A 27,028-nucleotide genomic window follows, 5' to 3' on the forward strand; every position below is an offset into this window, starting at 1 on the left:
CAGGAAGGTAATCAATTGTACTGGTTGGCTGAACTTAAGCTACAGTGCTGAGAAAGAAAGAAACTTACCCTAAGTTACAGCAAAATCTTCTCCATGACATTTGTCTACGTGCTTCCGCCCTCTGGAGCCCCAAGTACTGAGAAGTGATGGGTATGGAGCTCCTAATGCGTGCTGAAATCAGTAACAAGTAACATTTACCGAGCACCACCAGAGGCCAGGCCCCAGGCTGGATGATAGTTTTTGCACATCGCATTGAAATTTCTCAATAACCTGGTGGTGAGGTAGTTCGTATTATCTGCGTTATAGATGAAGAGACTGAGTTTCAGAAGTTACGTGGTTTGCCCAAGGTCCCACAGCTAGCATGAGGCAGAGCTGGAATTCAGGCTCAGGCCCCTCTATCTATAAAGCCTGCACCTTTAAGAAAGTATCAAGCAGTATCACATATATAGTGAAATCCAGGCCCCAAATCACCAGAAAATGACCAGAGTCCCTAAACTCAGTGGAAGGGGGTCAGAGGGCAGGTGAAAGCTTTCTGCTGATCAGAGACACATTTCCTCCACCCACTTGGTACACAGTAGGCACTCAGTAAATGACTGTTAAGCTGAACTGACCCAGAGGCCCTCCCACTCAACCCTGTGTGCTGGGAGAACAGGAGGCAGATGGCGGGCACCTCTTGCCTGGCTTCCCTGTTGAATTTGGCAGTGGCAACGCTGTCTGTGTTCCTGTCTGACGGGGATGGGGCCCTGGGAAATCCTACAAGACAGACGGCCACACACACACCAGGCTGCTTTGAAGGGCATGCGACAAAGAAACTGAGAGTGCGCCCCAGGGTATCCGTGATGACCTCAGATGCAAAGTATGAAGTGAGCCAATTCTGTAACCTCAGCGAATTTCACAGACTAAACAGTGGCGGGTGAGCGCTTGTGACTTCTGCTGACAGAGCGGCAACATGACCTGGTAGCTGCTGGGTTTGCACGAGAATCTTCCTTCACTGATATGCACAAGTGGCCTCTCTAGGAACAGACCAGTAAGCAGAGACCCACGCACAGGGCATTTCTTCTGCCAGGGGTTGCCGGTATTCCCACTGTTGCTGGATTCATCCTCAGAGAGTTTGGGATAGAGCAGGAGCTGGGACCCCTCTGCTGAGAAAATCTGGACGGAGACGTGTGATAAAGACTCAGAGGCTGCTGTAGCCAAGAAAGTCTGCCACAGGAGGCAGGAAAGGCTCGCAGTGTCCAGACAGTAGAGATTGAATTGTTTCAGACTGGAGGGAGGGAACAGGCGGGGAGCAGGAGAGAAGAAAGAAGACATTAATTAAAGAATAACGGCCAAGGCCATACTAAAAATACCTCCCTGGCACATATTTCTGCCAATGCATAGCAGCCTTTCAATTAAGGATGTGTCATTTCCTGGGTTATTAAATCCAGATCATGGAACATTCCACTCTGGGACAGTAAAAGAGGGTCACGTTCTCAGCCTCCCCCAGCACAAAAGCAGCAAAGAATGGGGATCACGGCTCTCGGTGTTTCCACCACTCAACTCCCCACTGAGCTGCTTGGGAGAAAGCTTCCCTTCAGGGTATGTCCGTGGAAAGCTTAGGGGGGCCCAGCATGGCGCTCTTTCTCAGGTACCCCATAGGCCCCCACAGTCACCGTGAAGGGCATCCTCATCATCTCAAGCCAGTAGGGCCTGGCAGGACTCAGAACTGAAGGACGAAGAAGCATTAGTAGCCCCTTTACTACTATTACTGGTTACTACAATAAATGCTGGTGACCTTTAACATCTTGTAAAGCCAAAGTCACACGGCAGAAAGTCTCCCCTGCTAGGCCCTGCGAAGCTTAAAAGGAAATTGCAAGGCCCTCTCAGTGCTGGGCACAGGGACCTGCGTGCAGCAGTGCCCAAAACACCTGCCTCTCTTTTTCGGAGAGAAGGACCATGTGCACAGTATGATCAAGGGGCTCTCGAGAGATCAAGGGGCTCCCCACAATAGCTCTTTCCAAACATTTAAGTAGTTTGGAACCTCTTGTGCCTTAACCTGTCCTAACCTACATCTGCAGCAGTGGGTTTGCCGTTTAATCACCCTAACAGCTGGGCAGAGTCTTGTTAAAGGTGAATTGAGAAGAAATTGAACAGCAAAATTGGCTTCAGAGCTAGTATAAGAACTGAGGATTCCAACCCTAAATGAAACAAAAAGATAAACCTACAGACTGGGAGAACGTATTTGCAAGCAATACGACTGACAAGGGGTTACTTTCCAAAATATGCAAACAGCTCAAAAAATGGGCAGAAGGGCTTCCCTGTTGGCGCAGTGGTTGAGCGTCCGCCTGCCGATGCAGGGGACACGGGTTCGTGCCCAGGTCCGGGAAGATCCCACATGCCGCGGAGCGGCTGGGCCCGTGAGCCATGGCCGCTGGGCCTGCACGTCCGGAGCCTGTGCTCCGCAGCGGGAGAGGCCACAACAGTGAGAGGCCCGCGTACCACAAAAAAAAAAAGAGTGGCCCCCGCTTGCCGCAACTAGAGAGGGCCCTCGCGCAGAAAGGAGGACCCGGCACAGTCAAAAATAAATAAATAAAAATACTGAATACATAACTACTTTAAAAAAAATAATAATAAAAAATAAAGTGCACCTTTAAAAAAAAAAATGGGCAGAAGACCTAAATAGACATTTCTCCAAAGACAACATACATATGGCCAACAGGCACATGAATGGATGTTTAACATCATTAATTAGAGAAATACAAATCAAAACTACAATGAAGCATCACCTCACACCAGGCAGAATGGCCATCATCAAAAAGTCTGCAAAGAGGGACTTCCCTGGTGCCAATGCAGGGGACACGGGTTCAAGCCCTGGTCCAGGAAGATCCCACATGCCACAGAGCAACTAAGCCCATGCGCCACAACTACTGAAGCCTGTGCTCTAGAGCCCGAGCTCTGCAACAAGAGAAGCCACCACAATGAGAAGCCTGTGCACCGCAACGAAGAGTAGACCCCACTCGCCGCAACTAGAGAAAGCCCTCATGCAGCAACAAAGACCCAACAACAAACAGACCCAATGCAGCCAAAAATAAGTAAAGTAAAAAAAAAAAAAAGTCTACAAAGAACAAATGCTGCAGAGGGTATGAAGAGAACCCTCCTACACTGTTGGTGGGAATGTAAATTAGTGTAGCCACTATGGAGAACAGTGGAGGTTCCTTAAAAAACTAAAAATAGAGCTACCATATGGTCCAGCAATCCCACTCCTGGGCATATATCTAGAAAAGATGAAAACTCTAATTTGAAAAGATACATGTACCCCAGTGTTCACTGCAGCACTATTTACAATAGCCAAGACATGGAAACAACCCAAGTGCCCATCAACAGGCGTTTGGTTTAAGAAGATGTGATACACACACGCATGCACGCACGCACGCACACACACCCCTGAATATTACTTAACCATAAAAAAGAATGAAATAGTGCCATTTGCAGCAACATGGATGGACCTAGATAATATCATACTAAGTGAAGTAAGTCAGACATATTATATGATATCACATGTGGAATCTGAAAAATAATACAAATGAATCTATTTACAAAACAAAGTCACAGATATAGAAAACAAATTTATGGTTACAAAAGGGGAAGGGGGGAGGGATAAATTAAGAGTACAGAACAGATACACACCACCATATATAAAATAAATAAACAACAAAGATTTACTGTATAGCACAGGGAACTATATTCAGTATCTCGTAATAACCTATAATGGAAAAGCATCTGAAAAAAATATATATATATACATATAAAAAACCGAATCACTTTATACATATAAATACCTGAAACTAACAGAAGATTGTAAATCAACTATACTTCAATTAAAAAAAAAAAAGAACTGAGGGTTCCAAGAGGAAAAGACCCTCCAAGATCAGACAAGTTTGGAGCACATGGTATATTCCAACAAGTCTGACTGTCAGCAACATCTAAAAATCAGGGGATTTCAGATGAAAAGCTCTCTGCCTTCTGGTTTGATGAAATGAATCATCAGAAATGGGAATCCCAGGCCTGCGTGTGGTGTCTGGCTGGAGCCAAGGAGTGGTTCCCCCTCTGGATGGGGCATGCACTGTCCAGCCGCCACGGGTCGCTCTGCTCCCCCTTGTCTGTACTCAGAGCTCTGTCCTTGAGTCCTTATCTTCCCTGCCACCTTTGGGCATGTGAGGTGGTAACTCGTGCCCTAGTCCCTCCCGTTTTCCACCACAGACAACTGATCCCATCTCTTACTCTCTGTCATCAAACCCAGTTCTCTACCATGGGCTGTGAGATTCCCAGTGTTTCTGGATTCATCTTCAAAGTGTTTGGGAGGGAGTCGACTCTGGGCCCCCTCTGCTGGGAAGATGCAGAGGATCCTTTGGATAAAGACTTAGAGGCAGCTGTGGCCAAAGGCGACAGGCCTCCCCAGCCCTAAGCAAGATGCTTCCTTAGACCTCTCCACCATAGCCACCTGCAACCCTTCCTCTCCCCTGGGCAAGCCCACCTCTGCCTCTGCCCCAGATCTGAACCTGTTCTAACAGACACACATTTATATCCTCATGGACTTCTTTCTATTATCTCTACTGGGCCACTTGAGGGAAAAAGGCAAACACTGCTTCACCGAAAACTGCATTCAGGTGCTCTTCCCTCGCTCAGACCAAATGGTGATCGTAAGCAGAAAGCCCAAACTATAAAAACTGAAGAGTTTCTTGGGAAGCAGCAGAGCTGTCAAGGAAGGAAGATGGTCACTTAGAAGACGACGATGACCACGGAAACCAGGATGATAATAACATAGGTCTCGGTGAATACTCAGTTGGTGTGTCAGACCCGGTACTGGCATTTTACAGGTTACTTCTTATTTTACAACAGCCCCACAAGGCAGGTGGTATTACCCCCTTTTTAGAGATGAGGAAAATGAACACAGAAAGAACTGTGCTAGAGTAGGCATTCTTCTCCCAGGGCTAGTGGCTGAACCTTCTCCCCGCTGCCTGCACGAGCCTGTCCTGGTGTGAAAAGCCTCTTCCAGGACTGGCCCAGAGCGGACTGCACGGGCCTACTTACGCTCTGCCATTCATCTCCTGCCCGCTGGCTGCCGTCTTTGACTCCAAGGCATTGTTGAAGTTGGAGATGTTTTCAGGGGAGTAGAGGCCAGCTGGGTTGTTGTACTGGTTTGTGATGACCCTGGGGGCAGGGCTGGAGGCAGGTGAGGCGGTAAAGGGCATGGCACTCCGGTTGTGGGCGCTTCCTATGTGTAGGACCTCCTGCGGGCAGAGATCAGAGGAGAAATCAGGGGGGTGTCCAATATGCACCCCTTGATGGACGGTACAGGCTGAGTGCCAGGGAGAGAGAGGTGTTCCAATGAGCTATGATGGCCCTGGCTCAATGCCAAACTAGCTGAGGGGCTCTGACAAACCCACCTGACACAGGGCAAGACCCAGGACGTTGCACGAGCCAGGCACGTGTGCAGTTTCATCCGTCAGCTCTGCCTCCTGGTTCTTCCCTGAGGCCCAGCAGAGCCTGATCTCCTGCTGGGTACCCCTGGGCAGGACACCCCCTGATGCCCTGGGCTGTCAGGATCCAAGTCAGAGCTGAAACACCCTTTTCAGGGCACATTTCCAGAGGGATTAAGTACCAGGAAGAGAGGAACTGGCATCACTTTGGTGCGGAGCAGGAGATGATAAAAGGTGGAGATGAATTCCCCAGGAAGGAGCGGTTTAGAGAAGCAAGATAAGAGGGTTGTGTCACCAGTGAAGCAGCTGCTGACTAGGCAGAGAAGCCTCAGGGCGCTGGCAGAAGGGGCTAACGGGGAATGACTGATCTGGTGTTTTGTGTGAGAGAAGGCCAAGGCTGATCAGATGGAAGGCTGGGGGATACCTGCTACAGAGCGGTGCCCAGGGGGAGCTGCAGGAAAGGACTTTGAGTTCCTCCTGTGCTCATTCCCCTCTTTCTGTAATGTGAGGAAGCACCTCCACCTCCACACTGGACTGCTAGGACTTGGTGGATAATCACTACGGCTGCAACACCTAGCAGCTACTTTAAGAACACCCCCGAAAACTTTTTAAACGAATATTCGCCTTTTGAAAAAGATCACGGCTTTTCTGATGACTCAGTTAGCAAGATGCTTTCCGCATGGGTGTTCTGGTTCAAACTCTGCTCGCAGGTGAGAGCGTACTCTGTGCAGCCTACCAAACTCGATGTGCGTCCTATTTTCTGGGTCTCCCAGAAATCCTCCTGAATCCTATACTCCTTGTTAACACCCAGGCCCAGAATGACTGCCCTTCCTTTTTTTTTTCCTCTCTTTCTTCACTAAACCTTCAAGTCTTTCACACTTTCTTAGAAAACGATGATGAAAACCACCAGCTTAATTCACTGTGTACTGACTTAAAGGACAACATGAAAATGTGTTTATGATGATTCAGATAGTCTCCCTCTTCAACAAGTCGGAATCAGTGCGGTTTTACTGTATACGTTACGTTGAGCTGACTTTATCCACGTTGGAAAAAAGCTCAGTACACACAGCTCGTTCACCAAAGGGGAAGTATAATTAGTTAAGAAAATAACTTCAGCAGTAATCAAAGAATGGTTAAGTACGTTCCTCGGCACAACTACCCCAACGAATAAGAAGGGGTCATTAATGGCAGCAGACTTCCCGAAGGGTGGCCTGGGACCCTGGCCCCCGTCAGTGGCTACCCTGCAGCTCTGTGGGGTAGGTGGACAGCGGCAGCCAGGACTGCAATTCCTTCCTCCTCTCTCCTTCCCCACAGCAATTCCTTAGGAGCATCTTAGGATGCTGAGCACCAGGGAAGAGCCCTCATACTTCTGTCTTGGCTCAGTTTTTTCCCTGTTGCTTCCTGCTCGGCTTTGGGCAAGTTATACTTCTTTCTTAGCCATTGCACAGTGCCCAGCACACAGCAGACAGTCACAGTGTCATTCCCTTCTCCTTCCATAGAAACACATTTTCAGTTAGAATGGAAGTCAGTAGAAAATGCAAGTTGGAAATTCTGATTTTTTACTTTATAGAGAATCTCCTAAGAATGTATCTGTTTTGTATATAAAAGGAGTATCTCTAACCCCATGTGAATACTGGTCTTTCCAGAAGTCAGGCGGTTAATTCAGGGCCTGCCTTTTGGAAGGGATGATGTCATTGTTTGGGCTTTGTATTTATGTCTCCAAGGAAACTCAATAATGAGGAAATATAAACTAGGTGTGTAACTACACTGACCTCAGATAAGCTGGGGTGTGGGCTAGCCTTACATGAATGAACAAATCCTTTAGTTATAGATGAACTCTGCTCTTACTCATTCCTCTGTTTTAGAATGACTGGAAGTGGAAGATTTTGGAAAAATGAGGTGGGAAGTTTTTCATATGAACAAAGAATTACTGGAATCAAAAGAAATGTATAGTCAAGTTAGATGTTAAAGTGTTGGAGATTTTTTTTTTAATCTGAAGAAAACTACCTTCAAAAGATTAATATAGGTACTCAGATTATATGTTTAAGATGAAAATTGAAGTATAATACATATAAAAAGTATAACTAAAAGGTAAGCATTGCCTGACTGAAGTGGAAACTAGGATTTTAGATAGACCACATTAAAACAAAATCATTCCTTACATATTATAAAACATATAAGGACTTTACGCATTAAAACAACGTTTATAGTAAATCTAATGAAGTGGCTGAGAACTCCCTAGGAAATTGGAATTGACTGTGGCATGTTTTAAATTAGTTTGCACAACTGCCAGTTTATAGACTGAATGCCATTTCATGAACTTTCCTTAGAGGGGCTGTACAGAATAATATGGTCATGTCAGTTTTGACATGCCAGATGCAAAATGATCCTTAAAGTGACTCTTAGGACTAAATATTATTTTTATTAATGGGAAAAATTTTCTGTGACTGCATTTCTGGCAGTTTAATGGAAGACATTTGAGAAAATAACCATTCACATACAACCACTCAATTTACCCACACTAATGTACCCAGTGAGTTCAATTTCATACAAGTTTCTGTTTTAGGTATAAAAGGTAACGAGCTATATGTTATCTTTTGATTATACCTCAATACACCATAAAAATGAAACAGTGTCCCAAATTTAGAAAAAAAAAATTAAAGTTCAAATCTTCAATTGGGGCTAAATGTATAACAACCACAAACCAGTCTAAAAGGAGTTTCAAAAGCCAGTATTGACTTACCTACTAACAACTCATTAATTTATCCGAGAGACACACTTTGTGAAAAGTAGCATATCAGAAAAAAAACAAAACGAACAAACAAACAAAAAGTAGCATATCAGGAGTGAGGAATTTTACAAAGATGTTCTAAACATTCTTCTCTACGTTTCTCCCCTTGTTTCTAAAGACTACCCATTCATTGTAGATAATTTAGGAGATGTAGTTAAAGAAGAAATACAATCGCTTATAATCTATTATGTACAAATATGGGATCTCAGGACAGTCTCCCATCCAGGAAATTCTATTTGGCCAACAAATTGTGCATTGACTCCCTATCACATTTTCCAATATGAACTACCACTTTATTTTAGTAATTTTAAGATCTCATTGTAAGAAAACTAGAGATTCCCATCCTAAGGCTCTTGGAAACCAGGCAGTAGGACCCGGGACCCGGGGTGGGGCGGGGTATGTCTGGGTTTACTACTAAATTTCCTTGTAGTTCCTCTAGGCTCTAGGCCTTCTTTTTGTCCCTGGCATGATTCATTTGCATCTGTAATCCATAATGAGCTGAGTCAGCACCCCTGTTTTGCCGTGGTTCTGCCACCCTGTTCTGCACAGGAAAGCTTCCACACGCTTCCCGTATCCCCTTCCTACCCGCTGTGTCCAGCCAAGGCCCTGGCGTCACTGCCCTGGGGTTTTCCAGCCCCTTCCTCCCACAGTTCCCTTACGGGAAGAACCAAACAAGAGCCAGGTCCCAGCAGTGTCAGCGGAGGGTCCTCCCCCTGCGTCCTATCCCCTGCCTCCAGGGCAGGAAAAACGGGAGTGTGCCTAGCGGTGTCAAAAGCAGAAAGGCCTCTGGGTGCTGACAGCAAGGGCCATGGTGGGCAAGTACTTACTTGGGGTTCAGAGGCTAAATTCATCTTGTATGGGTGACGTTTCCCTTCCTCTGTCACCAGAGGAGACCAGATTTTCTGTTCAGATCTGCAACAGATTGACAAAGCTGCTGTTTCATGCATGCTAAATAAATAAAATATACTAAACACAGAGTGGGAAAGTGTCCCCTCTTACCCGACTGCTAGCCTCTGAACTAGCACTCTGCCCGCGCCTTCCCCTCCATTTTGCTATCAGTATGATTTTCGGAAGCACCAACCTCATGACATCATGTCTGATGGCTGTGAGCGCTCAGCCCTGAGGGATTTCCCAAGCTGCTGTCATTCTTCCAGCCTTATCCTCCCCCACTGCGCTCTGTACCGCTGACCCAGCCACACCGGCCTCCTCCATGCTCCTGGGCGTGCCTGATGCCGCCCCACCTCTGCTCAGGACGGAACAAGCTCCTCTATCTCATCCAGTGTTCCCGATCCAGACCAGATAACCAACTTGTTCGTGAAGTGTATCTGGACCAAACAAAAGTGATGCCTCCTTTTCTGAGCTTGGAAAGGATTTCCTTGTACCATTCACACAGCAACTCTCTAGGTCGTGTCTCAGTTTTCATTAGCGTAGCATTTTTTCACTCTTACGGGTAAAGAATATTTGTACTTATCTTTTTATTTTCAGAGTGCCCAGCACAAGGCCAGATATATACAAGATGGAGCTGTTCAATGTGTTGGTAAATGGATCAAAAAAATCAATTAATCTGTAATGAATGAATGTCTTGAAGGAGAAGATGTGGACTGAGATAGAAATGGGGACAAGAATGAGGGATAAATGTGCTTTTGAGGGGATAGTAATAGTGCACCTCCCATGGGGGTAGGGCTCTGAAGTGTACAAGATGGTTTTCATTTCATTATACTGATTTCACTACCTCAAAATTTTGGTTAGTTGTGTTAGGTCAAATGAAAATGCAAATATCTTAGAGAAAGATGCCCATACTATGAAGAGCACTGTGAAAATTAGGGAGGAAAATGAGCAACCTGAAATTTCAGTTCCACAGACCTCTGCCTGCCTACACCATACAAGGCACTGAGCTTGGTGGGTAGGGGATCCTGAAACAGGTGAAGTAGTCCCTGTCCACAAGCAGCTTCCAGGCAACCAGAAATGAGCGAGTGTTTCCACGGGCCTCACCTGGTTACTGTGAGAGTCATGTTGTCTGTGCAGCCCTTGATTTTGTTCTGAGCTTCCAAGTGTGTCATATTGCTGGTATTTTCCCCATCGATGGCTGTGATTACATCTCCAACACATAAATTAGCTGTAGCAGCCTTGCTTCCGGGAGTGACCTGGAAAAAAGGAGAGGAGAGCTGGCTTAGTTTACCATCTGTCTCCAAGGAAACCACTGAGTAAATTACCACTGGATTAAGTATTCACTAATGTGGATCAAAGCATTTAAAAAGGAAAGAAGGCTAAAATCATAAGTTTCAGTAATAATGATCCTTTATAGTTATGTAATACATCATGGTTTACAATGAGTTCTTTTCTATATGCCATCTCATTGGATCCTTACAATAACCTTGTGAAAAAGGAAGGCAAGTATCCGGCCCTATATTGGTCCCCATTTTAGATACCAAGAAACTGAGGTTTAGAAAGATCTGTGACTTACCTGGGATCACCCAACGGATACATTACTGTATTACTAGTCATCCAACTATCAACAGTGTAATAGAGAGCCAGGACTCAAGCCCTAAAGCAGACCCAATGTTCTTCCCACTGTCTCTTGCTGCTTCCCTAAAATAAGTCACCAATTTAAAAAAAACACACACTTAGAGAACATTATGTACAGAAACATCCTATTTCTATAAAAATCTTAACAATTAATATGCTATTTACACACAAAAATATTGAGATACTGCATACCAAACTTCACAGTATTACATTGCTGTAATGTTTTTGGTTTATACAATGAGCTTGAATTACTTTTGTAATTGAAAAAAGCAACAAAGAATATTTTAAAATACAATAGTATAGGTTTATACTGGTTCATTTCCTCCCAGCCAGGAAATTGACTATTAGGGTTTAGCCCCTTTGGGTGGCTGATTTACAGGCCAGTCCTTCTAAAACCAGTGGTTCCAAATTTATGGGCAACCCATGCTTGGGGGAAGCCAGCCAATGACTGCAATGGGTCATCAAATTCATCTGCCTGGTGAGCATTACACGTGACCTGAATAAGTATCAAGCTTCACGTGGAGATGTACAACTATCTTTCAAGTGAATAGACGCTATCGTGATGACCAAAGTATGAACTCATTTTGAAGTAGTACTAACCTCAGAGATGATTTTTCCTATTAGGTATTTTCTAAACCAAGGTATACTAAAAAGAGGACCATTATCCCAAGGTCAGTCCATGACTTTGACATTAAGAGACCTTCCTTGATGAGAAGTCCAAGCCCTCCAGGAGCAGAGTACGCCCAGACTCCCAGCACCCACAGGGCTCTGGCCTCACCTTGGAGAAGGCCCTTGACCCCTGGGAGCCCAGTGAAGAAGATCTTATGAACATTTGAGTATCTCCGTAAGGCTGAACCACAGGTAAGAGGCCTTTCAAGACATCAAATCAGGACACAAGGCTTATGTCCTGAGCCTCCGTGTCTGATGCAGTTTTCAACAGCCAGTTTCCAATCAGCCCTCGCCAAACGGAAAACACTGACCCTTCTGAGGTGGGCTAGTGTGGTGGCTGCTGTCGTGGCCATCCCCCCATCAGTGCCCTATCCCCACAAAACAAGGGGTGGATGACTTGATCCTTGAGGTTCCTTCCGGTTCAGACATGCTATGACTTTATCAGGCAAAACTCTCCTGGAATGTAGCAGGATGTGGAAACCAGTGCAGAGATCCTGACCTCCTAACCTTCCTTTCTGGCTTTCCCATCATCTGTTTACCAGAGATCTGGCCTTTAGAAAACAAAAGCCCCCAATCCAAGGTTCGGATCTTCTTCTAATGCAGCCACTGGGAAAAGATATTTTATACAGGCGAGCGTAGGCCACACTCCTTTCATTTGACTTCGGGGAGTTAGTTCTGAGTCAACCAGTACGTGCCATAAAGACAACTTCCTCTCATTTTCTGCCCATCTTCCCGAGAAGACTCACCTGGTGTGACTTCATGTATATTTTGCTTTTTCTAAAGAACAACACAGACCCCTTGTTTTACAAATGGCCCTAAGCATCACTTTATTTGGGATGAGCCATGGTTCTGGGTTGGCAAACTCTGTCTCCAGGGAGAACAGCCTGATTGAACTCATTTATCAGGACCAACTCTCATGGTCTTAAAAAGAAGTCCCCTTGGATAAAATCCGGAATCACTAATGAGGTTCCTCAGGACTGTGCCATTCCCCTACTAAGCTCTAGCTACAGGGGCCTTCCTGCCTTCTTTCCTGCTTCAGGGCCTTAGCACCTGCTGCAGCCACTACCTGATTAACTTCTTGGCTTAAATGACCCTTCTCACAGAAGACTTTCCTGAATCCTCCAATCTAAGTCACATCCCTTGGGCTTCCCTGGTGGCGCAGTGGTTGAGAGTCCGCCTGCCGATGCAGGGGACACGGGTTCGTGCCCTGGTCCGGGAAGATCCCACATGCCGCGGAGCGGCTGGGCCCGTGAGCCATGGCCGCTGAGCCTGCGCGTCCGGAGCCTGTGCTCCGCAACGGGAGAGGCCACGACAGTGAGAGGCCCGCGTACCGCAAAAAAATAAAATAAAAATAAGTTAGATCCCTTGTCAACCTTCCCCCTGCCCCCCCCACCCCGTCAACATTTTTATACACTCTCTTCTTCACGGCACTTGTCAGTTAGGTTTGTAAATCTATTCTGTGGGTTTGTTTACATAATGCTTGAGCCTACTAAACAGTAAGGTGTGGGAGAGCAGGATTTGTTTGCCTTATGCACTGTGGTATCCCCAGTGCCTAGCAGTGACTGGCACATAGTAGGTGCTCAATAAATATTTGTCCAATGAGTGACTGAATCCAAAATATCTAGCGGTAATCATGCTGCTTCGTTCCATCCTTTAAAAAAATGACTATTTCAAAAGGAATCAAATAATCACTTTCCCCAGCATTGCTATCCTGGACTGGGACCACTCACAAAACTAAAATGAGGAGATGGGGGCGGTGGGGGGCAAAAAGCCTGAGAAAATGAAAATAGAAATTTCCTTTTACTTTCATATGCTCAGCTGCTAAGAACTCTGGAATTTCCAGCATTTGGTTCCAACTGTCTTGGAGGTGAGGCATTTCTGCTAAGTACATCCCAACAGATCCTGGACAAGTTAGAACCAGTCTTAAGAGCCCTGAGTCTGAGTAATCAAGGCCTGGCCATCCTATCTTTTGGTCTGATTTATTTTTTAAGCCAAATTAATGGGGAGCCAAAGGAAATCTCAGAAAGTTATAAGACAACATCATTAGGTGGGGCTCAGATGGAATCACATATAAATAAAGTCCACATTCTTTTATGAGCTGTCTATTTCTGGGGGGAAAATGGATTTAAACAAATTATGGGATTTGCGTTTTACAAAGCTCTTTCACAAACATTCTCCTAGTTGAGATAATAATGATGATGACCTCACCACCAACATATAATTTTTCAGATGAGGAAATTGAAACTCAGAAAAGCTGTGACTGACTCAAGTTCACACAGCTAAAGGTTGGAGCCTGAACTTGAAACCAGATTCCCTCATTCCAAATTCCATTCCCCTTCTGCTTTACCACAATGCCACAAGCAGAGGCTCCAAACCCAACTGTCAGAGCCAAAGAGAAATCCAGAATTGAGCAGACTCATCTGTTGTGGCCTTCAACACAGGGAACTGGAGTGTCGCAAACTCCTGCCAAGGCCTGGGTGCCACTCGCCATCCATCAGACAACCATCTCCATTGGTATGTGCTGAGCTGGGGGCCAGTAACTCCTCCCCTTATAAAATACTCAAGTCAGAACTGAAAAGCCCTCAGGACAGAAGGCCTGTGTCTCCAACTCTGGTTAGTTCCCATCATGAATGGAGGACTCCAAACCTTACTGCACACTAACTATTCATCACAATCATAGCAGTATTTATCAGTTAATGAGTGCTAATTATGTGTCAAACACAGTTTGTTTGGCAAGGGTAGAATTTCCCAGTCCTCCTGAGATACTATCAGGTAGCCAACATTATTTGCATCTTCATGGAGAAGGAAGTGGAGGAATGGGTTGACAGCTGGTGAGTGGCGGGCTCTGGGGCTCCGAGGTCAGTCCACCTAACCCAGCACGCCCCACTGTCTGTTCTGATTTCCTCCTGACCGTCAAATTCCATCAGAACCGGCTCAGAATGGAATCAGCTTCAGTTTCTAGAACAGAAGTCCTATACTCTCCTCCAAAGGGACAGGCCCATTTGTTCAATGGACGTTCTCAAAAACCCTCTTCCAGCCTTCTTCCCCAGGGACCAGACAACTTGATCACACAACTCTTGATGCCTGAGAATAAATGTGGTTAGGCACAATTTCCACTAATGAACAATCTGCCGTCTTCTGCAGAATTCACTCATGCCTCTCTCACCCTTTGCCCCTGCAGGCAGACACTTTGCTCAGAGTCCAATCTGTACATCCATCCTATACTGCATCATTAAAGCCTGTGCACTGCCGTCAGACTTCTAAACACAAAAGAAGGTTCATAGAATGTCACTTCTAAATGGCGCAGAATAGGACTATGATGTGGCTCTCCCACTTTCTTCGATTTACATCTAAATAACTAAATATTGCTTTTATACAAAACTGGATGCATACCCTCTGGCCACAGCAAATGAAAAGATGACTTTCTTCCCCCGTATTATGGCATATACCTATTTTATCCCTCCTCTGTTACCTCTTTCTTTCATTCACTCACTCATCAGATAGACATTCCTTAAGTCCATTCTCAAAGACAGTGTAGCTTATTAAGATGTGGCTACTGAAGTTAGATGACCAGGGTTCAAGTCCCGTTTCTGGTGCTTGTGAGGTAAGTACCCTTGGGTGGGATGTTTCACCTCTGTGTGCCTCACTCTTCTCACCTATGAAACAGGGGTGATAACAGTCTAGGCATCGAATGGCTGTTGTGAGGATTACCTGAAATGCTTCAGGCAGAGCACACTGTCAAGTTCACAATCTCCTGGGGCAGACAGGTATGTACAACAGCTGATGCTAGAAACAAGTAAAGAGGCAATGGGAGCCTAAAGTGAAATCAGGGAAGGCTCCATGGAGGAGGCATTGCTTAAAACTGTGCAAAGGCACTACAGGAGGCAGAAAAGAGCATGGCAATTTACTGGAATAGCACGTGGACTGGCACAGATAAAACACAGGAAGTGAAGGGAGAGGAAGGGGAGGAGTCTGGAGATGTAAAAATAGACCAGGCTGTAAGAGTTCTGTCATTTTCTTTTTAACAAGACTGTACTTTATCTGGAAAACAATGGGGAACAACAAAGGAGTTTAAACATAGCCTCTGACTCAACTGCCCAGTTACTGCCAAGAAACAACCAATGAGCCCTAGCTCTGTTGAGACTAAGGTGACTGTATTTGTCAGATATTCCCTAATGGCAGTTGAGAGAAGCAGACCCATTCGAGGGGTCGACAATTCAGCCTCTAGGACAGCCATTCTGAGGCTGGCTTCCCCTAGAGAACTTGTCCAAAGGCACTTCTACTTAAAATTACGTGTTTGATTGACAGCCAGATTGGGTTCCTTTAACTCCCTAAGCTCAAGATTGAAAGCTGGAGGAGGCCCATGAAATGAATCCAGTCTACAATCTTGGCTTTTCAAAATTTAAATTACTCTGCCCCCTTTAGCTGAGGCAGACACTCTCCATTTTGTCAGTTCTCACCATGCTCTACTGCCCCCAACACAGAAACCTGTGACCAGCTGCCATTTAGCATCTTTCTTGCAGCTGTTAATTTTTCCACTACCTCACCCTCGAGTCAAAACTCTTTTATGTTGTCTCCGAACCCCTTCATGCAAATGTGCTTGTGACCACTGACTTAGTTAAAAAATTATATGCAGAAATGTTTTATGACTAGGACTACAAGACACCCTGGTTTGCCCAGGATGGTAACAGATTTTCCCAGCTTAATTATCAAAAGCACCCCATTTCATTTTCAACAGTGTGTTTCAGTCTGGATGATAAATTGTATTGCCACTCTTTTGACAGAGATGGGGGTTTTAACCAAATACTTGTCAAACAGTTTAAACCGTTCTGAAGCAGCCTCACCCCACACCCGCAAGGGAAAAACTGTCCCTGTTCAAAGGTTCTCTGACTTTATTCTGCAGACAGGAATACAGGTCAATTTCCTGAATGTTCACAGAATGTTGTTAACCTTGACCCTTGGAATTGGCATCTAAACTTCAGACCAGAAATTGACCTAGCTCCCCAATAACTCAGGGGGAAATGACACTGGCAAGGATGAGGCAATGGTTCCCGAACAAGTTGGTCATCAGATCCCCTCAGGTTTTAAAAATATAAATAGATCTCTACATCCTACTTAAGATCTACTGAGGGGAGTCTACACCATCGGTCCCCAACCTTTTTGGCACCAGGGACCGGTTTCGTGGAAGACAATTTTTCCACAGATAGGGTGGGCGGGGTTGGTTCGGGCAGTAATGCGAGCGATGGGGAACGGCAGATGAGGCTCACATCCTGCTGTGCGGCCCGGTTCCTAACAGACTGAAGACAGATACTGGTCTGAGGACCGGGGGTTGGGGACCCCTGGTCTACACAGTGTGACCCAGGAATCTTTATTTTTTAAAGCTTCCCGGAAGATTCTGATGCTCACTAGGTTTGGGAACATCAAGGGAGATGCTGACCAGCCTTTTTTCCCCAAAGGTCTCCCTGAACGAAGTTAACCAGGTAAACAAAAAATACTTAGAATCTAAGATCTCAGCGCCTCCAGAGACAACTTCAAGGCTTATTAAAATGCATGAAAGGCCCTTAAAAGAAACATCCAGGGACTTCCCTGAAGGTCCAGTGGTTAAGACTCTGCGCTTCCACTGCAGCAGGTAGGGGTTCCATCCCCGGTAGGAACTAAGATCCCACATGCCGTCTGTGGGGCGAGGCCAAAAAAAAAAAGAAAAGAAAAGAAACATCCATTAGAATAGTATTTTCCTATCTCTTACCAAAACAAAGAAAAAAAAATCCCCTACACCACTGGTCAACATCCTTGAATGCAAATGGAGTACTGCAGAAGTTATTTCATTCCAGATGCCTAAATAACTTAACATGGTTCCTATTTTGCCTCCACCAGAAAACTCACAGCTAAATGTAGTATGCAATTACAGAAACCACCTCATTGAAAGGTCCTGGCACATCTCTTTCTTCTTCTATGTTCCAAATTTTTAATTTATTGATTGGCTGCGTTGCGTCTTCCGTGGCAGTGCGCGGGCTTTCTCTAGTTGCTGGAGGCTTCTAATTGTGGTAGCTTCTCCCATTGTGGAGCACAGGCTCCAGGCGCACAGGCTTCAGCAGTTGTGGTACACGGGCTCAGTAGTTGTGGCTCACGGGCTCTAGAGCGCAGGCTCAGTAGTTGTGGCGCACGGGCTTAGTTGCTCCGCAGCATGTGGGATCCTCCTGGACCAGGGCTCGAACCCGTGTCCCCTGCATTGGCAGGCGGATTCTGAACCACTGCGCCACCAGGGAAGACCCCAATTTTTTGTTACATCTTATGGTGTGTGTTCTTTTGTTTGAAATTTTGTAGCCATGTATTTTGGTGCTATAAATCACCTTACAAGTTGGGTGTATTAATATTAAATGATAACTTAATAATTTTTAACATTATGCAAACAAGACTGGAATAAAGAAATTTGGAATTCACGTTCAATCTCAGTGCCATGCACCTTTAGGGACAACCTCCTTCAAACTAATGGCTGTGTCCAAGTATTTAGGTATAAATTTTTTAAAAAATTTTATTTATTTATTTTTGGCTGCATTGGGTCTTCGTTGCTGCGTGCGGGCTTTCTCTAGTCGTGGTGGGTGGGGCCTACTCTTCATTGCGGTGCGCAGGCTTCTCATTGCGGTGGCTTCTCTTGTTGCGGAGCACAGGATCTAGGTGCATGGGCTTCAGTAGTTGTGGCACGCGAGCTCAGTATTTGTGGCTTAGTGGGCTCTAGAGCACAGGCTCAGTAGATGTGGTGCACCGGCTTCATTGCTCCGCGGCACATGGGATCTTCCCAGAGCAGGGCTCGAACCCATGTCCCCTGCATTGGCAGGCGGGTTCTTAACCACTGCGCCACCAGGGAAGTCCCTATTTAGGTATAAATTGAAACGACTCTGAGCTGGATGACAAAGCAGAGCCCCGCCCCTGCAGTATGCCACTTAGATGCGGAATTTGAACTCTCCTTGGTCAGACTTCTGACTCAGTTTGTTTGTGGGCCCAGGCTATGGCACAGACTTTGAAGCCACATTATAGAAACAGAAGCTGTATGAGCTTATGCAGTTGGCTTGAAAACCCTAAGAATGTTTCAAAATGTTCTTGGTTACTCCATAACCATTTGCTTAAGAAAATGAGGCAATGAAGTAGTTCAGGTTCAAGTAGCTGAGCTATGCCGTAATCCAGCTTCACTTCGCACTCGCTGCAAAAGGAAGCTATTAACGCTAAGGGGTGGCCGATCAAAGAGACCTATTGCTCTTAGTCTGAAAGACCATCATTTCTTAGGTAGGAATATAATTAAAAAGCAGATAGCAAAGTAGAATACTTTGACTAATTGATCAAGAAGTCATCAGTCTCTCAAAGGTCCCTATACAAGTCCCAGTGAATCCCGTGTGCTTTTAAACAGCCCCAATAACAACCACCCATAACCCAAATCCTAACCATTCACTAAACACATAACCTTGGGCAGTTACACTCTCCATTGCTTCAGTTTCCTCATTTGTCAAATAAAATTTATAATAGGGTCAACCTCATTTGTTGCTGGATTAAATGAGATTTCATTTGTAGAGTTTAGAACAATGTCTGGCCCATAATAAGCACTCAATACACAGTAGCTACCACTAATATATTTTTTTAATAGTACCACTGTATACTGACACCTTCTATGTGTTAGCCATAGTGCTAAGCTCTGTCTAGACATCATCTTAATCCTCACTACAACCTTTGAAGACAAGGACTATTATTCCCGCTTTACAAATGAGAGCACTGAGGTTTCAGAGGCTAACCCTGCCTGAGGACATACAGCTAATATAGGGACAAGACAAGGTTTGAACCTAGATCAGGCTGATACCGAGACCTCATTTTCCCATGACATCAAGATGGCTTTAATTCTTGATTTGCTGCATTAAAAATAAGGCAGAAAGTACAAAGCAGTGACATCCAAACAGTTCACCATGACATGGTAATTTGATTTTTAAAAATGCTACACGAATGGAAAAATGTCTGAAAAGTTTTGCAGCAAACCGTTAAACAGTGTCTACCTCTGAGAAGTAAGATTGGGGAAAGGTGTTGGAAGGCTTTTACCTTGCGCTGTCCACATTTTTATATTATTTGATCTTTTACAATAAGCACAAGGGTTGTTATGTAAGTTTTTTATTGAGGCATAACACACATACAGAAAAGGACACGAATTGTAAATAAACAGCTGGATGGATTCTCACAAAGGAAGCGCACCCACGGAATCAGCACCAAATAAAGAAACAGAACATTACCTCGTGCCTCCTTCCCATCACTCACCTCCTGGCAAAGGTCACTGTGATCCCAGCCTTTAACACTATAGATTAATTTTGCCTGATTAATCTTATATAATTGCAATGACGTGGTATTTATGCTTTATGTCTGGCTTCTTTCTCTCAACATCATGTCTGCCTGTCTGATCCATGTCATTGTGCATGGTTGTAATTCCTTCATTCTCATGGCTGCAGTGTTTCATATCATTATTTATACGTTTATAAATACATTTATATATACCACCATTTATTTCTCCATTCCACTGTTGTTAGACATCTGAACTGTTCCGAGTTCGGGGCTATCGTGAACAGTGCTGCTTTGAAGATTCTTGACATGTCTTTTGGTGCCATGTGGACACATTTCTATTGACCAGTTAACTAGGAGAATTGTTGGGTCATAGGGTCTGATCACGTTCAGCTGTGGAAGTGTAAGTATTTTTTTTTATTTTTTATATAATTTTTTTAAAGAAATGGATGTAAATCATTGCTGCATCACCTGAATTTTATTTATCTGTATGCATTTGACAACTTTATCCTATATAGGTCATACCTATGTCCTATCTTCTTATCTGATAGACATGAGTAGTCCTATCTATTAAAATTAGGCCGAGTCCTTGATCAAGAACCTGGCCTCCTACAAGACCAGAGTGTTCTTCGGAAAGGTGTTTTTCATGTTTATGGCATTTGCTGAGAAGGCAGTGTACTACACATATGAAAATACACCACGGACCTCAGTCACAGATGAGCTTTCCACGTCACCCACGTCGGCGCTAGTAACAGTATCAACAATCACACAGGGCGCTAAGTGCCATACGGAAGTTACCTTCCTCGTCTGAGGTTTTCATGGGTACATTTTGTTCTGGACTTGGCCGCCACTTGGCAGGCCCATCCTTGGCTGGGCAAGGTGGATCTGTCCTCTCCCTGGTCATCTTCATTTGCCATAAAAACTGCCCCCAAATCCCCTCCTGGCCACCTACAGAGGCTTTTCTCTGGCAAAGCGTCCAATTCCTCGGCTCTTCTGTTCTTCCCTGCCCCCACGGCCATGGAATCCTGCGGCTGGTCTGTCAGTTCTCCCAGGTGGGGCCGTGGCTTCTAGCTTTTCAGGAGAAACAGGAAGGGGAGGTGCTGCTCTCTAGGATGCTCTGAGCTCCAGGGGCACTCAGGCTGAGGCCAACCCAGCCAACCCCCATGGGCATGAGGGCCTCTGGGGTGAGGAGCCCAGGAGAGTCCTGCCCCTCATGTTGATGACTGCCCCGCCATTAGCACTTCTCAGACCTGGGTGCTGGGTAATATTATTATCAATGAAATATTGACAGTTACAGCTTATCAGGGGGCAGAATACTGTGGCTGAAGCTGGCCTGGGAGTCAATCTGTCTGGCTTCAAATCCCAGCTCTTCAATTTACTGTAATGTATTGTGTATCCTGTGTCCCTGTGTCGTGGGTTGTGGGGAGTACAGAAAAAGATAATGCAAGTGCACACCTAGCACAGAGTAGCCATTCAAAATATATTAGCTACTGTTAAAACATTATTATGACATAAAGGTTAAGGCTATGGGCTTTGAAGCCAGACCACTCAGCCAAATTCCAGTTCTATCCACTCACTACGGTATGACAAGGGCAAAGTACCTCATGTTTCCATGGCTCAGTTTTTTCATCTATAAAATGGGTATCTTAATTGTATCTACCTCACAAGATACTTGTGACGATTACTGAAAGACTATGTTAAGCTCTTAGAACACTGCCTGGCATATAAAAAGTCATATACAGTTTAACTATGGTCATTGCTGCAAGCCAATCAAATAGTCCCACACAAATCTTCCAAGTGTAAATGGAGGCTCTTGTGATTAACGTAAGAGTCATTTGGGCATAGATATTCACAGATGAATAACACAACCCAAATTCATCTGAAAACATTTCTGAATTCATATTATGCTTTCTCATCAACTGGTGGTTGAAGGTACAATTAATGTCATATGAGAGGTTGGGACACTTTTTAACAATAAAAAAAGGGGGGCCCTCATATTCAAAGGGTACAAAACCACTGGTTTACTTATTATTTTATTTATCTTTACAGAGAATTGAGCCCCAGAGAAGGCATGTGACATACCTGGGGTCACCCAGTGTGGTATTCAGGACTGGAGTTCAGCCTGAGTTCCTGCCCTGGACACTCTACCAGGCACCATACAGAAGTTCTGGAAGCTTCTCCAGGCTCTCCTGAGACATACTGGAAGTCAAATTATCCTTTAAAAATTAATTTTCTGACATAGCCTTTTGCTCATTTTTAAATGAGCCTTTACCTTTTCCTTTACAAAGAAGTTAATAAGTAGTTCCTTCATTGAAAAAATTTGTAAATTCAAACCAATTACCTAATCTATGGGCACTGAGCTTCTCCCCTGTAAAAGGCAAAGAATACTCCTTTTCCTCTCCTCCAGGGAGCAATGGCAAGGTACGGCCTAGGGAATGAGCACAGCTTGGAAGCCACTCCTAACTAGTCCCAGCACAAGAGCAATTCTGGTGCTTTCCCCAGTCCTGATCAGAATAGGAGAGTGATCTCAGTGGTTAAATGATAACGTCCTCTCAATTATCTGCCCTGTTGCAATACCTTAACACCATTCTCCGCTCTCTCCTCCTCAAAGACAAGCCAGCAAGGTTGGCATCCAGGATTTTAGGTAAGGGACAGGGTCTCTGGTCAAAGGGACATAACATGGCTTGGTGAATTTCATGCCAGTAGGCTCAAGCATTCACTTTCAAGCCATTCCCTGTAATTCATCCTCTTCCTCCTCTCCTTAGATCAGCTGGAGCAGCTAATATTTCCCAGGTGATCAATTTCACAGAATGAGGGAGTACAGAGCAAGGGCCATTAATGCATAATGAGCCTTTATGGACAATTCTCACTTTTCACAATCTGACAGATAAGCCCTGCTCTTTCGACCTTAAGGACATGATGCAAGCCTACTTGAGTCTGGAAATGACACTCTTTAAAGTCAGAAAAGACCCTGTGACTACAGAGTATCCATTATTAAACACTCCTTAGGACACTTGAGCGAAAACCAGAGGCTCTTAGCAAAGGCTTCCCCAGGACTCAAGAGGCAAATGAGCAACTCCTCCCACCGAGAGCATCCCCTTATCTCTGGCCCCGCCCCTTCCTGCCTTTTGTCAGTTGCTGGGAGAGGAAAAACAGTCAACATAAACTCCGCAGCAATTTTGGCCTGGGTGTGGATTCTCTGAAGACTTCCATGGAAAGCAACTAGAGGAAATAAGAAATTGACATGGGAAAAAAAAACATACCACAACTCAAGGAGATAGACAACTGTAGACCTGGAGCAGGAACTGACAGAGAAAAAGAATCTCAGAGAACAATTGCAAATGTGTCAGGAGTCCAAGGAGGACTTCAGGGAGTCCAAGGTAGAGGCTTAAATGAGAAACTGGTAAAAGGAAGAAAGATAGTTTACGTCCATTCACAGTTGGAGAGCTGGATTGAAATTTTTTAAGTGTATCACAATAACAAAGATGAAAATATTGAGGAACAAAAGCAGCTATTCACACACACACAAATGTGTTCTGTTTGTTTCTGTTCAGAAACTGGCTAAAAACAAGGAGGTAGGTTAGTGAGCTGCTGAGGTCCTGGTAATGTTCTATTTCTTGACCTGGGTGGTAACTCTACAGGTCTTTACTTTATAAGCATTTGCTGTGCATTTTTAGTTTATGACTTTTTAATTTCACAATAAAAAAGAAATAATTTCAAGTATACAAGATTACAGAGTTATATTCAGGAGCTTTAGTAGATTGACAAAAGAATGAAGCCAATACCAGAATAATTCATGCAAGAGAAAGCAAACATAGCTATTTAAATAAAAGGCACTCCTTTCCCAGCCTAATTTTATGGTTTGCTTTGGTGTGGAGACTCAAAGTCTGCATATACAAAACCACAGCAAACTGTATCTGCCCCGAATGATGAATCTAGCACACCTACCAACCAGAACGTCTGTATAACTTTGCGGATGCTCACACCTCCTCACTACTGTTCACTGTTTACAGAGCAATCTCACATACCTTAACTCACAGCCAATGGCTGGAGTTATCCCCGTTGCAGAGATAAAAAAGGCAGCCACAGACAGTAAAAGACTCACCCCAGGTACAGCTCAAGTAAGCAAAAATCAGACCTATACGAGATCTCAGACAGCTACCTCAGGGACCCTTTATGACAATGACTTTCCCATTCCCAGGAAGTTAGGAGGCCCACGTTTTTTCCATGTGGGAATAATGAGATGAATAAACAGGTAAATTACTGTCAGCAAGAGAATGTCACCTCCTCTGAGTCACTTTCACTTTTCAATTAAAGCACAACCCAGGGCGTTATAAAGATTAGCTTCCCTCACTAAACCATGAACACCTTGAGAGTGGAGCCATGTCTTCTTCATTTCTGGGACTCCAGGGCTTTGCTGTATAGTTTCTAGAATATGCTATATGCTCATGAGACATGTGCTAATAAAAAAATAAACAGATGAGGGTACAAACTAAAGAATTCACAGTATTGTGTTTTCCACCCCATACCATCATTCCTGCACAGGGCCACTTGCATTAAGTCTTTTAAAACCAGCTAAAATGGCAGGCAGTAATTGCCCTTTTAATAGATGGCCAATATATTCTCAATTCTTTTTTTTTTTTTTAATCACCCCCACTCTGTCCCTCCAGCTCCAGCTCCGACTCCTTGGAGGAAGCCATATTCTCCAGTTCTTAAGAAAGGGTTTCATGTCATACATAAATTCAGAAGCTGAGCCGGCTGACAGGTTAATTATAGACACAAAAGAGTGGGGACAAATGGACTATGAGGTAAGCGAGTCTAAATGTGCCTTCCCTGGATAAGCATTTATTAATAAACCTGCAAAGATTTACTGGGCACAGCCAGGTTCAGCTCGGTGCCAGCCTTGGGGGCAGGGGTCCAGATTTGGGGAAGGCACAGTTTCTGCACTTGAGGAATCTGGCTGGTGGCTGGGAAGACAGCATGTACCTGCAAGAATAATCTAAGTTGTCCCCTGGGGACAGCAGGTGGAAGACAGGGCCTAAGAACTGTAGCACCTGCCCCTTTTGGGAGTGGGATGGTCAGAGAAGACATCACTCCACTAGGGCCCACCTGCAAGGAAATGTGGGTAGGACTGTGGCTGGAGAGAAGCCAAAGAGGAAGCCCCAATTCTTTTCCTCCTGCGCCTCCCACCATATTCTTTCGGGGGCTGGAGGCAAGCACCTAAGTCAAAAAGACCCATAGAGATATTCCCCTTCCCTCTCCACCCTCCCCCTCTAAGAAAAAGGAGGAATGTTCAGATGGCTGGGGAGGCAGGTCTAGGGTCATCTTCAGCAAACAGATGAGCCCAAGAATGGAATGATAGGCCTATAAAAGCTGGGTACCAGAGAGTGTTTGCGCTCCCTTTTTTCATTCAAAATAAATTTCTTGCCCGCCTTTTGGTGGCACATTGAATGTGGCAACTCTCAGTGGGACATCAACCTTGCCTTTAGCAAGATGACCAAAGCCTGGGCCTCCAAACAGTGAGTCTGGGTCTCCCTCGGGCTTCCGCTTTATTTGGGGATCATGGACCTGGTCGTCTCCGATTGAACCTGGGCCCTTCCAAACAGATGAGGACCCTCTGAGAATTTTTCAAGCACCAACTTCCCCCAGACAAACACATAAGGTGGGAACCCCACCGCAGCCCTATTTATGGGGGAAAAGGGCCGATCAGTTGGTAATCCCGAAATGCCAGGCAGAAATATGGCACGGCCATCTCCCGCGAAGTAGTGGAATGTCCAAGAGGGTTTATACGGGTGGGTCTGTTTCCAAAATCCCGCCATTTCTCCAAAAGACATTAGAGAGGTAAAACTTGGCCGTGGATCAAGTCCAAAGAGTAAGAAACTAATTGTTTCGATAGTTGCGTTTAACCTCATTCGCCCTCCCCGCCCCCGCCCCAGTAAACTTCCCATCCTCTCCACCTCACTTTCCAGGTGGTTCCTGCTACTTCCAAACTGCTTTCCGCCGCTCTGCGGCTTGTTTAGGACGGGGAAGCGCTACCTCTCTGCCTGCGGGATCTGTGGGGACCCTGAGCCTTTCACCCGCGGACAAAGCGCGTCCACGCGCCGGCCACGCTTCCGGAGCGAAGGCACGAAAACTGCGCCTTTCTGTCCCGCGGACGCGGTAAGTGGTGCTCCGCAGCCGGCTGGCTCGCCTGGGAGCGCGGGGTCCGGCAAGCGCGGCGGGGGCTGCGGGCCCGAGGTGCGCGGAAAGCGCTCGGCGCACCTGGCGCACCTGGCTGCGCCCGGCCGCCCCGGCTCCGTCCCGGGCTCCGGAAGCCGCCGTCTCCGACAGCGCCCGCGGCGCCCCGGCCGCCCCAGCTCCCCTCTGGGTCACGCCGCTCCCCAGCCCGGGATGGCCCCGCTCCCCACGCGTCCCAGGCTGCTCTTACCCGGGAAATGGCGAGAGGCTGCTCGAAGTCCTTGCCCCCCACGAGGCGGAAGCCCCACGGTCCCGGGCCCTGGAGCGCTATTTGCTGCGTGGTCATGGCGCGGCGACGGCGGTCGGCGACTCCCGGGGACAGACGGGGTAGGACGCAGAGCAGCGCGCTGGGCTCCCCGGCAGCTGTCGGAGAAAGAGAGCGCGGCGCGGGCCCGGGGAGCCTGGGGCGGGCGGGAGCTGGGCGGTAGGAGGGCGGGGGCGGCTCCGCCCAGGCCGCGTCGCGGCCGCCTGCCACGCCTGTCCTCCCGCCCGCGGCCCGCAGCTGCCCCCCGCCCCGGCGCCCGCACAGGGCCTGGCCAAGAGTCGGGCAGAAAGAGCCTGGGGTCAGCTCGGGGGGGCTCGGGATTTCAGCAGCCCCGCCCCGGCCCCCAGCGCCGCCTCCCTCCCGCGCCAGCCGCCGCCCGGCTGCACTCCCAGCCCCGCCGCGGGCGCTAGGTGAGAGGCGAGTAGGTTCCGGCGACCTCGAAGGAGACAAAGCTTGGCGCTTTTGAAAGAGTTTGGAAGTGCTGTACAAAGTCATCCCTTTGAGGTCAGCTCCATTTTCACATTTTTTTTATTGTAAACGACAACGATGTTTCAAAGGTGCTTTCGAGTGATATCGTTTGAAAATATGAAGCAGTCAGGGCATTTATAGCCCCATTTTACAGATGAATTAACTGGGTCGGCCGAGGTTAGAAGACCTGCCAGAAGCCACACAGCTTGTCCGTGGTGTAACTGGACCGTCGCCCAGGCTCCCCGTGTTAAAACCGCACACTGGAACTTTTCTAGTGCGAATGAGACCAACGTACGAAGTTGT

General features: G+C 46.1%; 1 protein-coding gene across 1 annotated transcript in view; it reads right to left on the reverse strand.

Annotated features, from left to right (window-relative positions):
* The window catches only part of PDLIM1 (PDZ and LIM domain 1), a 45,814-nt gene extending 19,422 nt beyond the window's left edge, over positions 1-26,392 (reverse strand). Inside the window, exons 1-4 of the mRNA XM_060126888.1 lie at positions 26,183-26,392; positions 10,243-10,394; positions 9,078-9,162; positions 5,071-5,270 (exon numbers count right to left, since the gene is read on the reverse strand). Coding sequence (XP_059982871.1) covers positions 5,071-5,270; positions 9,078-9,162; positions 10,243-10,394; positions 26,183-26,278 — 533 coding nt within the window. The 5' untranslated portion in view covers positions 26,279-26,392. The remainder of the gene's footprint in view (positions 1-5,070; positions 5,271-9,077; positions 9,163-10,242; positions 10,395-26,182) is intronic.
* Between the last annotated feature and the right edge of the window lie 636 nt (positions 26,393-27,028).

This window comes from Lagenorhynchus albirostris, chromosome 16 (genome assembly GCF_949774975.1).
Source record: "Lagenorhynchus albirostris chromosome 16, mLagAlb1.1, whole genome shotgun sequence".
Classification (NCBI taxonomy): domain Eukaryota; kingdom Metazoa; phylum Chordata; class Mammalia; order Artiodactyla; family Delphinidae; genus Lagenorhynchus; species Lagenorhynchus albirostris.